The 16045-nt window shown below is 45.1% G+C and overlaps 1 protein-coding gene across 1 annotated transcript; it reads left to right on the top strand.

Moving 5' to 3' along the window:
• Nucleotides 1-1076: 1076 nt before the first annotated feature.
• LOC136673409 (A-kinase anchor protein 8-like) lies at nt 1077-13998 on the top strand. The gene is made up of 15 exons (XM_066648858.1): nt 1077-1192; nt 2508-2540; nt 5089-5438; nt 6325-6421; nt 7037-7086; nt 8106-8139; nt 8226-8279; nt 8669-8697; nt 8778-8808; nt 9075-9198; nt 9587-9728; nt 11355-11460; nt 11558-11688; nt 12113-12208; nt 12383-13998. The coding sequence occupies exons 1-15, from the start codon at nt 1162-1164 to the stop codon at nt 12782-12784; spliced, it is 1710 nt and encodes a 569-aa protein (XP_066504955.1). The 5' UTR covers nt 1077-1161; the 3' UTR covers nt 12785-13998.
• Nucleotides 13999-16045: the final 2047 nt, after the last annotated feature.

Raw genomic sequence — 16045 nt, 5'->3', positions numbered from 1 at the left:
ATTAATGAATTATGCGTATTGACCAGCTGTTGGTTCTTGGCTCCGAAAGTGAATCTGAACTAAAAGTAATAATTACGTACAAGAAAGGCGCACACACACAAACAAATAACTAAGGATTGGTTTTATCTCACAACTGGTTTATTAATTGTAATATCAAATAATTAATATTGGTTATACATTCATATAATGAAATGGACTACAGCGATACATGAGGGAACAAGGAGATTAATATATGAGGGAATTTCTCTATGATAATTACCCTGAATTCTAGAAAGGCTATAGTTTATCCCAGGAAGCATTCAGCACCAACCTCCTGAGTTATGAAATAAATGAAACCATGTGACCTTACGTATCCCTGGAGAGGAGTGGAAATGGCTTGCAGGACATCACAGATGCACAGGGATGTCTGGAGCTTCTTGCAGACAAGCAGATCTGCTTCCTTGTGCAAGACACGTCCACGCATGTCTCTCCTTCTGCCTGGGCTGAAATGTCGAAAAGCAGAAGCGAGCCTAAGAGAGATTTGCACGTAACTGGGTTTTAAACACGAGCCTTTGGAATCTCGCCTTGAAGGCCTGACTGGACGTTCTTTAGAACAGAACCTCCTTTAGCAGTGGCATCACATACAATTTACAACACTTAACAAGACAAAGACTTACGGAAGATTCCTGTTGACTGAGTGTCCAAGATTTCTAAATCATGCTTTTGAAATTATTGTCAAACAATATTCCTAATGCAGTCTTATTACACGAGTCTCTCACGCGAGCATATTGTTCCGGGATACAGTGAGTTGATTACAATTGAGAGAGAAATAAATTAATATAGTAATATAAAGTTAAAGTAATATAAATGATTGTATGTTAACACAAAGTAATATCATTCAGACAAAACCAAGTTTTATACTATTCCTAACCAAATAACACACGTGACAACCTTGGTTCCTGAATAAGTTCATACAAACACAAGATTATAATTCCAAGATAAGTCACTGTACTGTATATGTGTACGTTATAAGGCCTTCTCTGTCCACTGGGGGCGCTGTGTGACTGTAATGTATATGTGTGTATTATAAAGCCCCTCCTGTCCACTGGGGGCGCTGTGACGCCGCGGCGGGGAGCTGAAGCTCGGAGCAGAAGCAGAGCCGCTGTTGTGTTGCTGTTGGAGATGAATATGGACGGGCGGGTGTTCGGTTCGGGTAAAAACACTGAAATTACCCTGTTTCTGCCCTTTAACTGTGTATGGTGTGCGGGGTGTTGGAGTTAGAGCCGGGGGCGGCTCCGCTGGCTGTGTTAATGGGTTTTGTTGGGTCTGAATTCAGCTCCTTTCTCTCTGAGCAGTGAACTGACCTGGAAAACGGATTCGCGTTTTAAAATTCGGATTAACGCTGTTTATTCTGGTTTGTCTCCCGTTTTACTCACGCAGAGGCTCGGTTACCGTTTTTAATAGAGTTTATCTGCGATAGATCAGTGTTCCTGGGGTTTAATAATGTGAGTTTAATGTTTTTGGGAGAAATATTCTCGGGCAAAAAGAGATAGAGGGGCATCTACGTCATCAGCTTTAAACCCGAATTTAAACCTAATCCTGGTTTAATAAATCGAGATTAACTCTCTGAAGATGTTTCATCTTTAATATTTTACATCTTTACTTACTTTAATTTTTTTCCAGTGGGATGTTATCTTGTTTTCTCGAGATCTTTAAGAACATCTTCAGGTTCTGATCCAACAAAGCACAATACAACCATCAGCCATAACATTAAGACCACCCCCCTCTTTCTACATTCACTGACCAACAGCAGTTGCTTTGCATATTTTCCTAACTCACTTTCACCCTGGTGGTGGGTGGATCATTCTCAGCGCTGCAGTGACAATGACTTTGTGGTGGTGTGTGTTGTGCTGGTGCGAGTGGATCAGACACAACAGTGCTGCTGGAGTTTTTAAACCCTGTGTCCACTCACTGTCCCCTCTGTGAGACACTCCTCCCTCGCTGGCCCACGTTGTAGATGTAAAGTCAGAGACAGTAGCTCATCTGTCGCTGCACAGTGTGTGTCAGTCGCCCTCTAGTCCTTCATCAGTGACACAGGACGCTGTCGGCTGGATGTTTTTGGTCTGTGGACTATTCTCAGTCCGGCAGTGACACTGAGGGGTTTAAAAACTCCAGCAGCACTGCTGTGTCTGATCCACTCGCACCAGCACAACACACACTAACACACCACCACCACGTCAGCGTCACTGCTGGACTGAGAATGATCCACCACCACATCACACCTGCTCTGTGGGGGTCCTGAGCGCTGAAGAACAAGGGGGAAAGGGGAGTAACAAAGTATGCAGAACAACAGATAATTGTAGCTCTACCGAGTGACCTTTGTGATCAGTTGTAATCCCTGAAATATAAGTAAACTGTACATGTGTGTTTTTCAGCTCTGTGAGATGCTGGTGTTCAGATTATTGATTAATAATATTTAATCTTATGTAACAGTGTGTGTTAAATTCTGTGGTCCCTCTCTGTTCCAGGGTTCTCCAACTGGAGAGGAGGGTCTTCCAGAGGTGAGGGAGTTTATAGCTATAACATCAGTTCCTACGCAGTTGGAGGAAAGTTTAAGTGGCTGAATGAATGTATTGATCACTGATCAATTGATATCTGTGAATTGAGGCTGTGTGGGAGTGTACTGTGCTTTGCACAGTGTTATTGTAAGTCCCTGATTTTACACTACACTTCTGGGCACAGGTAGGCAGGGCCTGACCTTAATCTCTTTAGGCATGTCTCCTATGGACAAGTAAATACACGTTTAACGGGAACGCTGCAATCGCTTCTCTGAGGGGGTAAAATACATATAGAGGACAGGAGTTAGGCTGCCGCAACTAGTCAATAAATCAGCAGGAATTGTTCAGAAAAATGGTTAACAATGAATTTCTTTAGAAAAAGAAACATCTTTATTGATCCACATGTGAAAGTTGCTTCTCTGCATTTGACCCGTCCGTGGCAGAAAACACACTAACAAACACTAGTGAGCCATTCTTCACACACACACGTTGGCGGCAGTGAACACACACACAACCAGAGCAGGGGCTGTGACCACATCGGTACCCAGGGGGCAGTTTGGCCACGGCTGCCTGGAATATTTATCGGTTATATATTGATTATTTGATCAGTTTTTATTTTTTATTCTATACTAACAAGGATAAATAGTCCCTCAGTCACTCTGGGCATGATGAGATGTACTGAGGCTGTAGTCTAAACATGCTCAGTATAAACAGAGACTGAGGCATCCTCCCTCCTCTAAATATTCAAGAGTACTCACTTTAAATCTGTTTTAGGTTCTTTATATTTTTTTACATCTCCTCTCTGTGAGTCAGTCTGTGCTCTGAACACTTTCCCCCTCAACGTTCACACGAGCTGCTGCTTTAAAACATGAGCTCTGACGTTAGACGCTTAACAGAGCCATGATTAAAGTTTACGGAAAAGGAGTTTCATAGTGATGCACACTGAATTAACAGTTTGGGCCTTTAATGTTAAGGTGATTTTACAGCGGTTTATTTCATTTCTCTCACTGTAAGTCTCTGTGTTTACACTACGCCGCTCTCACTCTCCTCCCAAATGAACGCTACAGGGACTCGATTCCAAAACACCTGGGATGTGTCCTGCTCTGTCACACACATCAACCCCAGGCCCCTCAATGCCACCTCACTGCCTGTCCTCTACTTCACAATTTATCACTTCAACATCTTACATTTAAAATAATATTTGTTTAAAATATTTAAAATGTATTTATTTAGCAGCTCTATTCAGACGTGGTGCATAATGTATTTAATGAATGAATTGCATTTATTGTCACATACAAAGTTATACAAGTACAACTTGCAGAGAAATTACATTTACATCTATTCACTCACCCAAACAGGGGTTAGGTGTTCGCAACAGACGTGACGGCAGCGGGTGCCCCGCGCCACCTTACAGTTAAAAGAAACAGCTGGATTACAACAGGGAAGTGGTGGTAAAAAAAAAAAAGGTCATAGACTATGCCTTAAAGAAGCACAGTGTGTGATCTTGAAAAAGACAACACCTTTAGCACACATGACAAAAGCAGTAGGAGGCGTGTTCAAGGGGGAAAAGGGGGTGGGGGGGCAGGTTCAGTTCGTGAAAATGTCCAAGAATGTAGTAGCAGTCACATGTTCTTGAGCCCGCAGCTCAGACAGGGGAGGTGCAGCAGATCTCCATGACGACGTTCCTTCTGGAGGAGTTGAAATAATCAGCAGCCAAGGCCACTGATAGCAGGGGCAGCCAAAACAGATAAAGTTTGGCTTGTTAGAATCAGAGACCTGAAGCTAATTTTGAGCTAATAGTCCCTCTGATTCAAAGTTCCATTTTTGCACAAACGTTCAATCTTGGAGTTCAAAGCCATTAGTTGCTCCTTGATGGAATCGAAGCTTCTGCTCACAGTCCCAGTTTGTGAGCCAACGGCTCTGCCCATCTCATCAATCATGCTGGTCAGTTTCTTTGGGCTGTTTACAACTGACTCAACTCATTTAAGTTTCAGATAAACCAGGGCACCGCCTAATCCAATCAGCAGAAAGCCCACAATCATAAATCCGAATAGGTATACATCTTCAATGTCCTCAATGGAAAGAGGCGCCACCTCTCCCATCCATCCATGGCATATCCATCAGGGCAGGTGGGCTTCCCGTGCCCAAGCTTCTCATTGAGAAGATGGTGTCAATAGCGCTGAGAGACCAGCTGGCTTAAACTGAAATAAAAATTTAAACGGAAGTAAATTACAACTTAAAAAAATGTAGTGTCTCCTCCCTCAACATCCACAGCTGAGGTTCATTTGTTTATCTCACCATTTCTATGACCTTGAGGAAACCCAGTTTTATTTATAAACATCATCTCGTCCTCCTCCTGTGTGTGTGGCTTGGGTTAATTAACCCTTCATTAAATCAGGTGCTGGAGCATAGCTCCCATATTCAATCGAGACTTCTTCAAACAAGACCCTAGTCACATCTGTATTTGTGTTAATTCTGATTCAATGTTGTGTATTTACTCCTGATGAGTCAATGTCTGGAGGATAACAGCCCCCTGCTCGTCTGTTTCCAGGTTCTGATGACTACGACCACGAGCAGTACATGTACGACCAGTACGATTATGGACAGGGAGCCGGTAACTATGGTAACTACTCATACGGTTACGCCGATTCACGAAATTTCGGACCCGGGGACGGAGGCTACGGTAAAATGCGGCGAGCTCGAGGGGGGCGGGGTTTCAGACGCAGGCAAGACGTGGGCGGCTGGGACGGTGGGCATGAGAAACCTCCCTCGCTTCTGTCCCACCGCGTTTACCCCAAGGGCGGGTGGTTCCAACCCCAGCGTGGACCCCAGGACTTTACCCAGCGCTTTGGAGGGGGACGAAGGTCCAACCAACAGCGAAACCGCAAGAGACCACAGAGAGTGAGTACTCCCCACAAAACCCTGTTCCAAACCCCTTCCACTGAAGCTTGTGTAGTCTAAAGTCTAGGAGTTGCTCAAAGGAGTTGTGCTTCTGCAGTGAATCAGTGAGGGGTCTACACCGTAGCCTGGGTGGGTGCCCTATATGCTGCTGAGGAACTAGGGCTGAATCACAAATATCTCACTCCACCCTATGTAGTGCACAGTGTGTATCATAAAGTAACAGTTTCTGCACTCCAGATGGTCAGTGTATGTCAGATAATAAAAACATTTATACTTGGTGTTGGGTTTCAGCTCTCTGTCTGACATTTAGTGCATTCTGTGCGTGCAGTACTATTTTATAATCTATTAAGTGCACTATGTATGGAGATGGAGTGTAGTTTACAGTGAAACAAATCCAAACCCATAGCCAGAGATGGATTTGTATAAAATAGCAGTGATAATAATCTGAATTTGTATAGCGTGTTTAATATATAAATACAGCTCAAAGTGCAAATTTTAAACCCTTCTACAGCTGATTAAAGCCAAGGAGAATGCTGTCCTCCAGTCATTTCCAGATTCAGGACCCAAACACTCTCACGAGTCCTGATTAAGGAGGAAATACAGCTTTCACTTTATTATTAATTCAGGAGGAGTCTGTATGACTTGTCCACCGCTGTGTCTGTCCCCCAGCACTGATCGAGGGTGTATAGACCCTTCTAAAGGGGGCAGGACTAGAGTGAGATTTGGTGCGGCAGATCAGGATGTAGAAATCACACTGGTGCCTGTTGTTCAGAGGTGGAGAGGATGTTATGCTTTAGAGCTGTTTCTATTTAAGGTGTAGATGTGAGCTGGGGGCTGAGTATTCGAGAGCTAACGCTTGACATGCCCCCACCCCCCTTCATAACAGGACGGACAGAAGAAGAGGAGGCGCTCGGAGACAGAAGTTGACGAGCCCAATTTTAAGATGGGGAAGACCGAGACTTTGGGAGAGGACACCAGCGAAGGTTCTTACTCTGTTTTTGTTTTTACCTGTAGCTCAGGCCCAGGTGATGCACCCTTTAGGACGTTAGTTACAATCACCTGCTTCAAAATTTTAAAGCAACACTAGGTAATTTGGTATTTTTGATCATGGGCTCCCCCTACAGTTGCAGGGTGTAATTTAATTTTGCTGCACTGTAAAATTCTAAAAGCAAAAAACAGGGGGTGGTGGTTTCCTACCCTCCTCCCATAGTGCAGTTTCTGCAGTGCTGAGCCTGGAGTAGCACCAACAGAGGCTCTGTTCTCCCTGTTACCACTCAGTGGAGCATCACAATTATTTTGAAGCTGTAATTTTAAGGTAAAAATACTACATAGTGTTGCTTTAAACCCTCCATAGAAGACCACTGCAAATAGAATGGGATGCTCTGGATTGGCCAGAACTAATTTTCATATCAGGACCTGACCTCACTGATATATACATGGCTAAAAGCAAGCAGGTCCTCACAGCAATGTTCCTACATCTACAACTAAGTGTAGAAGCTGTTACTGCAGCAAAGGGGAACACAATGTCTTAGTCTGTCTCGTCCTGTGTCTCTCTTTTGTCCTTACTGTCCTTGTCCTTGCCCTGTGTTGTGGAGCAGATGAAGAAGAGCAGGAGGAGGACACGAAGGACGTTGGAGATCTGGACACAGTAAGTCTACCTTTCTTACTTTGTTTATTAGTCGACCATCCTCTTAGGTGCCCTTTTAAAGGAACAATCTCATTTTCATCAGTAATGCTTTGGTACTTCCTGACCTCTAGGTGTCAGTATAAAAGCTGTATCATATCCTGAAGTAGAAACAGTGGGGAAAATTACTGCCTGCACCTTTTAAGCGCATATCCTGGTTTTAATGTATTCATATTGTTAGTTATAATGCAACACTAGGTAAGATTTGGTATTTGACGACCTGGGCTCCCCCTAGAGTTGGCAGAGAGTAGTTAAATATTACAGCACTGTACTGATGGTTAATGTAGATGGAGTGATTTCCTATGCTCCTCCTAAAGATACATAGTGCAGTTTCTTCAGTCCTGAGCCCAGAACAGAGTTTCTATTCTCCCTTTTACAGCTCAGTAAAGTATCACAATGATTTTGAAGTTATAACTTTAAGGTTAAAATTCTACCTAGAGTTGCTTTAAAAGTACTGTTTCAATCGAATTGAACCGTTTTCACAGAAACAGAACCACAGTTTTAATCCCCACAGACCAGCGCCACCGTGGGCCATTCTGTCGCCCTGGACAAAGGTGTGGGCTGCTAATAATAGACACTAGAACTGAGAGCTCTGATTGGTCGGCTGCTAAGGGACACACCCCTTATTTGTGTACTCTCAAAAGTGCAGATCCAGATCCGGAGTCCTGTGTGAGAATGAGGGGATCTTTTGAGGGATTTTTCAGCATGGATAGGGTTCTGGTGTTCTTCTATAGGCTGTGTGGGGTCATGTGAACAAAACCTGAGCCTCCAGATGCCCCGCCCATTTTCCCGGTTCTGTTCTGTGAGGAGAAAGTGCACACAGGGGCAAAAGCAGGGGGTGGCAGTTCTAGTTTGTGTTTAATGACAGAACCGGTAGAGTAGGAAGTGAGGACATATCAGTATGTGAAATAGAGTCTGATAATGATCTGCATTAGAAACTACATAATGTCTGCTGAAAGAGACCTGTGTCTTGTCCCCTGCAGGCCTCCGATAAAGCAGCTGAAGGAGAATGTAAAGGTGAGGGTCCAGCCTGCCCTGTCCTCTCTATTTCACCTACACTACTGTTTAAGAGCCTTCATATCCCTTCATCTCTCTCTCTACAGTCCTGTCCATAGAAGAGGAGCTCGCTCAGCTGAAGGAGAAGCTGCAGGGCTCTGGTAAAGTCTCTCTACTTTTATCTCGTACAGCCTGTGTCCACTCTCTGTCCACTCTGTGAGACACTCCTCCCTTGTTGGTCCACGTTGTAGATGTAAAGTCAGAGACAGTAGCTCATCTGTCGCTGCACAGTGTGTGTCAGTCGTCCTCTAGTCCTTCATCAGTGACACAGGACGCTGTCGGCTGTATGTTTTTGGTTCTCAGTCCAGACACTGAGGGGTTTAAAAACTCCAGCAGCACTGCTGTGTCTGATCCACTTGTACCAGCACAGCGCACAGTGTGATTCCTTGGTCAGAACATGGTTCAGATGTTGACTGAAGGTCTGTTGTCCCTGGAGAAACATCTGGAAACATTTATTATAATAGATTGTATTTTTTTTCTGGATGTCTAGGTTCTGCAGATAAGACAGAGGAGACAGAGGTAGGTTTCATCTCTGTGTGTGAGATATTATTTACTCTGTGAGTGAGAGAGAGAGCTGACCCTTGTCTCTTGTGCTGCAGGACAATCCAGAAACTGAAGGACAGAGCAGTGGTGAGTGGAGATTCTGTTCACTTCAGTCACGACTGCTTCACATGTCTAATTTTGTGTGGCTTGGGGGTGGGGCTAGTGAGACACAGACATGTGACCCCGCTTTAATGGATCTCAACACGCTTGGAGGAGATCAGCTAACATCATGATGAGTAGGGAAACTGAGTGTGTTAAAGCATTACTCTCAAAAACACTCTTTCTTTTCTGCTTTTTTCCCTTTCTCCATCTTTCTTTCACTTTCATCTCTCTCTCTCTCTCTCTCTCTGTAGCTCTGTCCATTGAGGAGGAGTTGTCTCAGATGAGGATGAGGCTGCAGAATCAGCAAGCGTCTAATGAAATCCAGCTGAAGAGGGGCTACTTTGAGATGTCGGGGGTCAAGATCACTGCCCGGAGGTCAGAGCCTGTCTTTGTTTACGGTCTGAGTTACATTCCATTCTCAATAAGGTGTTCCACCTTAAATTACGTGTTAAATTCAGGTATGACTGCTGTGCCTTTTTAAGGTGGAGTGGAATGTCCAGAGTGGGGCAGTGAATGGTGGTGAATGGAACCAGGCGTCTCATGTCAGCCTCACAATCCCCACACAGTTGCTGTCCTCTCAGCCACCAGCGGCAGTGCCCTCTCCCCGTCTAAAGAGCTTTATAGGAGGAGTGTAATGATGGAACGGTCTCTGAGGAGCTTTCAAAGAGAGACGCCTGGTTCCATTCACCACCACTGTCCAGTAGTGCAGCATCTTTATTTGGATGTTCATCTGTCTTCTTTCCTGTGTCCCTGCTGTCCTCAGGATATCGTTTGTGTGCTCGGTCTGCAAGTTCCGCTCGTTCTACAGCGACGAGATGGCGGCTCACCTCGAGAGCAAGTTCCACAAAGACGTGATCAAGTTCCTGTCCAGCCGCCTCTCCAAGCGCACCATGAGCTTCCTGCTGGTAACCTCCACCTTCTCTCAGCAGATAAGCCGCCAGTTGCAGTGGTGGCTCATAACACAGCTGTCTCTCTGACACCTAGTGGCCCGGAAGTGTTTCCGGCTCTGGAGTAAAGCCTGTTTTAATCCGCTGTGTGGGACCCTCTCTGTGGAGCATGAACGGCTTTGTTCAGAGATGACAAAGAATTTTGATTCTTACTCTTACTGTTGAAATACATGCACTTGTTGGTAGTAAAAGTGACTTTGACTATGACCTCACTATAGATATAATGTTTAGAAATTATAGTCTTTATATTGTCACTGCCCAAATAAAATTCATTTCCAAAATAAGTTAGCTGGAGACGGAAAAGATTTACAAGAGCATAAAACAATCTCCAGTAAGTGTGGGTTAAAGAACAGTGAGTTAAAGGAGAAAGTGAAGGGGTCTCAACCATTTAAAGGCTAAGCACCACTTAATAAACTTAATATTTCACATTATTTTAGTTACTGATAAATAAGTATGAATTAAAATGAAAATAGCATGCTAAATTTGCTTTAAAACTGACAATTTTATAAAATTGAAGGAAAAACCCGAGCTCGCTACGGAAAACAGCTGAACAAAGCCTCCGTAAAACACCGTTATGACTGACTGTTATGACAGTATCTAGCTATAGCTAAATAACCAACATTATTCATGACAATAGCCTAGCAATAAGCTAAACTCAAATTTAGAGGTACCGTTATTCTTGTAAATGTGATCAAAGTCGAACTCGAATTCATCCGACACTATAAACCTCCGTAATGCAGCTACGTAGCCGAGTATAATCTGAGCCACCGAGTTTAGCAAGTCAATCTAACGTTAACTAACACCAACTAAATCAGGCGAGGTGAGTGTCCTTACCCTGTTTACCTCCATGTTACAGAGGCTCTTGAACACCTTTCGTTGGTGTCCTTACATGCCCATATTGTTGGAAAAGCACCAGTGAAATAAACACTACAGATAACGGAGTGAGCGGAGGGTCCTTTCCAAAGTGCCCGTTTAAAGTTAACATTTAGTCCATTTTCTGGATATTTTGGGATCTGTGGGCCATTTGTGCACTGATGTCCCACTGTACATTGAATGATTGCAGCCAAAAACAACACATCTTTTCGTCATTTTGCATTAAATTAAGTGCAACTTCTAGAGTTGTCCACCATCTACGTCACATGCAAGACACCTATTAGAGTTTCCGAACACCGTTGGGGAGGACCGAACGGTCTTTTAAACCTTATTCCTTGAATTAGTATAACATATATCAGTATAACATATAACAAATAACATTTTTTCTCACTATCAATAAACACAAGTTAGGAACTCATATTCCACTGTATTTATTTGTTTGACACTTTCATATAGCTGGTGCTTAGCCTTTAAAGGTGCAATCCATAATTTATATGTTATATTTACAGTCTTTTCTATGAAGTATAGCTCCATAGAAAGGGTCACCTACATGGGGCCAGCTATGTTTACTATAAAGTATAGCACAAAGTGGCAACTAGACGTCAGTATAACAGCTGTTTAATAACGTGGAATAGAGTCAGTGGAGGAAATGAAAAATCCTTAATAAAATCCTTTTAATCACGCGTCACTTTTTGATTTGTGTGCGTGCAGGAGTATCTGAACGCTAAGCGTAAGAGTGTGGAGAAGACGGTTAGTAAGATAAAGAACCACAGCGCTGCAGTCTGTCAGCTCTACAAAGAGGGTGACCTGACCAGAGGTGAGTCTTGTTTGTTTAATTTTTTTTTACATATTCTTTAAAGTTTTAATGTTTTCGTGCTTGTTTACTCCATCACTGACCAGCGGTTGGTTCACAGACATTGAGATGGAGCACTTCATGAAGAAAGTGGAAGCGGCATACTGCTCGGCCTGTAACCTCTACATTCCCATGCAGCATTCCCTCATTCAGAAACACCTGAAAACACGCGATCACAACTACAACCGCAAGGTATGTGTGTACAAACATACACAGACACACGTTTCTTACAGACATGGGCTTTAAAGCGACTATCTTGCTTCCCAAAACCTCCTGCCCCACAGCAGTGTTCTCCCTCTGTCTAAACAGCCCTGTTCAGAACACCTGCTTTCAGCACCTGTTCCTTTAAATGATAATGAGTCGCTCGCTGTTCCCCCTGACCCCGAGCGCACAGCAGTGAGGAGCAGAAGCTCTGATTTTTTAGCAATTTTCGCTCAGTTCTCTTTCTTCTGTTTTTACTCAGTGCTCTTATTGCTCCGTGCTCGTTGTGTCTAATTTGCTGCGTTTAACCCCGTCTTTGTGCTCTCACATAAACGCAGGTCCAGCGCTGTGATTGGTCAGACTCAGACGAGGGGGCCATTCTAAAGTCTTGTTGTTGTTGCTTGTGTTGTTGTAGCGCATGATTGACGTGTCCAGAAAGTCCAGTCTGACTGTGGCCCGCAGCATCCTGAACCACAAACCTGTTCTGCAGAAGATGGAGCGCTACCTGAAGGTGACACACACACACACACGCACACACAGGGTGGTAAAATATCTGTGGACCACTGCTTCTCCCGCATCTCTTCTGTCCTGAGGGGCTTAATCTGGAGAGCGGTCCTCCCTTCATGGCAGTAACGCACGTTACTCTCTCTCTTTCTGTCTCTCTCTCTGTGTCTCTCTCTCTCAGGGTGAGAACCCTTTCACAGACGAAGCAGACGATGAAGACCTGGAGGACCCCGGGGCCATGGAGGCTGCCGAAGGTGATCCCACCAGTGAGGGTCCGGGAGAGAAAGAGGGGGCGGAGCCTGCCGCCAGTGGAGAGCCTTCTTCAGAGAACCAGGTGGAGCGAGGGGAGCAGGAGGAGAATGAGAAAAATGAAGAACAGGAGGAACCCAAAGAGCCGGAGGAGACGAGGATGAAGTCTGATGAAGGAGACGGAGCGCAGGAGATGGAGGGTGCAGAGGAGGAGAAGGAGAAGGATGAAGAGAAAGCACAGCAGCAGCAGCAGCAGGAGGCAGAGGAGAAGGATGAAGGGAAAGCACAGCAGCAGCAGGAGGAGAAGAAGGAGCAGGTAGAGGGAGTGTTATAAGAGACAGCCTGAGAGTCCTGAGCGGTGACCTGGCGTCCTCTAGCGAGCGTCAGGGAGTTGTTTTCTTTTTATGTTGTTTTTTTTTTTTTTTTTCTGGGTTAATGTTGTTTTTGAAGCTAGAACCTGTTGGACTCTGGAATGAAAGAGTTAACAGTCTTCAGAGATATCAGTTGTATGTTTTTATTCATTCGTTCTTTCATTTTGTCGTCTTCTTCAGTTCGCTCTGCGGAGGCAGAACCGCCGTCTTTCAGAGTTCAGTTCAGGCTTAATCTAACTTCCCCCAGGGGCAGGGAATTAAGCCAGGATTAAAGGGTTAATCCCTACCTACTGATTTACACTGTACGGCCAGGAGTTTGTGGACACTTGTGTTGGGGGTTTGTCCCACTAACACAGTGACAGGGAAGGCTTTATGCTAGATAGCGGTGAGGATTTGATGGCATACGTCTATGTCATGATAATTGAGATTGGCTCCTGACGTTGGAGGATTTGTTCTGGATTACAAACCCACTTCAGCTCGTCCCGAAGGTACAGGACGAAGCCCATCGCTCCAGAGAACACAGTTCCACTGCTCCACAGCCCAACAATGGGGGGCGCTACACCCCTCTACCCACCACTTCGCATTGGGGGTGGTCAGCATAGGTGCATGTGCACTTTAAAGTAGCTTAAACGCAACCTTGGAGATAATAGTGTAAATTCTAGTCCAGGTTAAAGCTCATTGGAGGTAACCCCAGGGTCATTGGCTGATGGCTGCATTTATGAACCAATCAGAGCTCTGCAGAGCAGTAGATCAGTGTTTCTCTGTAGCTCCCTGCATTTCTATCCTTGGGGGTGGGGGCAGGCTTCCTGTTGTCCACAGAGACTCAGTCTACTGCCCCCCGGTGTCCCTCCTTCTCTTCTCGTCCTCCTCTGTCCTCGGTAGCAGTGTGTCTGTGTGCTGGCTGCGCTGTGAGGGAGTTGGTGGTCTGTCTCTTTTAAAGACTGTGTACAGGTGTAAACACAGAGCGACTCCCAGGGTCCTCATCTAGTTCCGAGCCCACGTCTGTGAACAGTCCCTGTTTGTACAGGAGGAAGTTGATATCAGATCTGTCGTGCAGCTGGATCAACTCCAGCCCAAGCGTGGGTTTGTGTCTGTCGGCTTCACTTCATCCGTGATCCCGATCTTGATCCCGATCGGTCCATAGCTCCTCCTCCATGGTCTTTTCCCTCAATAAAAATGACTTTTCAAAATTTCCAACCTCTGTTTTTCTTCCGCTGGTTAATTCTCTCACATCACTGTCACTCTCACATCAGTGGACAGATTCACTCACTTCACCTGTAGACACTTCCACACACTCACCTATTCACTCATACCTGTTGTGTTTCAATCACTCAGTCTCACACACATTCACCCTCTCACCGGTGGACAGTTTAATACTCACCCCTTCACTCTCACACATGCACTTGGGAAAAATTACACATGTTCACCCAGTCACACATTTACACAATCACCTGTGGATAGTGTCATTCACACACACACACACACTGTACGGTGTCACATTCATCCAGTCACTCTCACACCTGTGTTCAGTGTCACACATACGGCCGTTCCCTCAGCTGTAGATAGTTCTTGAAGTGGACTATAGAGCTATGAGGATCTGATGTATATTATCTGAGTATTAGCTCTGTATCATAAACACATCTCCAGTGTAGTCTATGGAGCTACATCTGTCCACAGAACACAGTTCCACTGTTGTACATTCCTCTAGCTCACCTTTGGCTCTGGATTCCAAAGTAGTTCAGAGATCGGACAGACTGTAGTGGTGTGTGATCACATGGAGGACCGGGTTAAATCTGAAAAAGAAACATTTCACAGCAAAATTACACAAGCTTCCAGCTGTAAAGGAGTGTTGGGAAAACACTTTAGCTGTGATGCCTCACTTCACCACAAGGTGTCAGTGTCAGCACTTTCTTCTTGTGACAGTCTGAAAACAAGGTTTCATTGGCCTTATTGCCAGTAACAGGACAATTTCGCACAATCACCCAGTCACACACCTGTGGACGAATTCACACACTCACCCAGTCACAAACATGTGGACAGTGACACACTCAGCCAGTCACACCTCTAGACGATTTCACACACTCACCCAGTCACACACCTGTGGACAGTGACACACACTTACCCAGTCACAAACCTATGGATGATTCCACACAGTCACCCAGTCACACACCTGTGGACGATTTCACACACTCACCCAGTCACACACCTATAGACGATTTCACACAGTCACACACCTGTAGACGATTTCACACACCTATCACACCTGTGGACGATTTCACACACTCACCCAGTCACACACCTATAGACGATTTCACACAGTCACACACCTGTAGATGATTTCACACACCTATCACACCTGTGGACGATTTCACACACTCACCCAGTCACACACCTATAGACGATTTCACACAGTCACACACCTGTAGACGATTTCACACACCTATCACACCTGTGGACGATTTCACACACACACACCCAGTCACTAACCTGTGCATGATTTCACACACTTATCCAGTCACTAACCTGTGAACGATTTCACACACTCACCCAGTCACTAACCTGTGGACAGTGACACACTCTCCCAGTCACACCTCTAGACGATTTCACACACTCACCCAGTCAGTAACCTGTGAACGATTTCTCACAGTCACCCAGTCACACCTGTAGATGATTTTATACACTCACCCAGTCACACACCTATGGACAGTGTCACACACTCACCCAGTCACACACCTATGGACAGTGTCACACACTCACCCAGTCACACACCTGTGGACAATTTCACACAGTCACTAACCTGTGAATGATTTCACACACTAACCCAATCACACACCTGTGGACAGTGTCGCACACTCACCCAGTCACTAACCTGTGAACGATTTCACACACTCACCCAGTCACACACCTGTGGACAGTGTCGCACACTCACTCAGTCACACACCTGTGGACGATTTCACACACCCAGTCACACACCTATGGACGGTGTCACACACTCACCCAGTCACTAACCTGTGAACGATTTCACACACTCACCCAGTCACTAACCTGTGAACGATTTCACACACTCACCCAGTCACTAACCTGTGAACGATTTCTCACAGTCACCCAGTCACACCTGTAGATGATTTTATACACTCACCCAGTCACACACCTATGGACAGTGTCACACAGTCACCCAGTCACACACCTGTGGAAGATTTCACACACTCACCCAGTCACTAACC

Source organism: Hoplias malabaricus, chromosome 2 (genome assembly GCF_029633855.1).
Source record: "Hoplias malabaricus isolate fHopMal1 chromosome 2, fHopMal1.hap1, whole genome shotgun sequence".
In the NCBI taxonomy this organism is placed as follows: Eukaryota; Metazoa; Chordata; class Actinopteri; order Characiformes; family Erythrinidae; genus Hoplias; species Hoplias malabaricus.
This window is presented reverse-complemented; position numbering and strand designations above follow the sequence as displayed.

Bases quoted from the DNA above. Each gene is read 5' to 3' on its own strand.
- LOC136673409 (XM_066648858.1), top strand. From the start codon at position 1,162: ATGAATATGGACGGGCGGGTGTTCGGTTCGG. The intron at 7,087-8,105 runs GTAAGTCTACCT...TGTCCCCTGCAG, and splicing joins ACGTTGGAGATCTGGACACA to GCCTCCGATAAAGCAGCTGA. The intron at 9,729-11,354 runs GTAACCTCCACC...GTGTGCGTGCAG, and splicing joins GCACCATGAGCTTCCTGCTG to GAGTATCTGAACGCTAAGCG.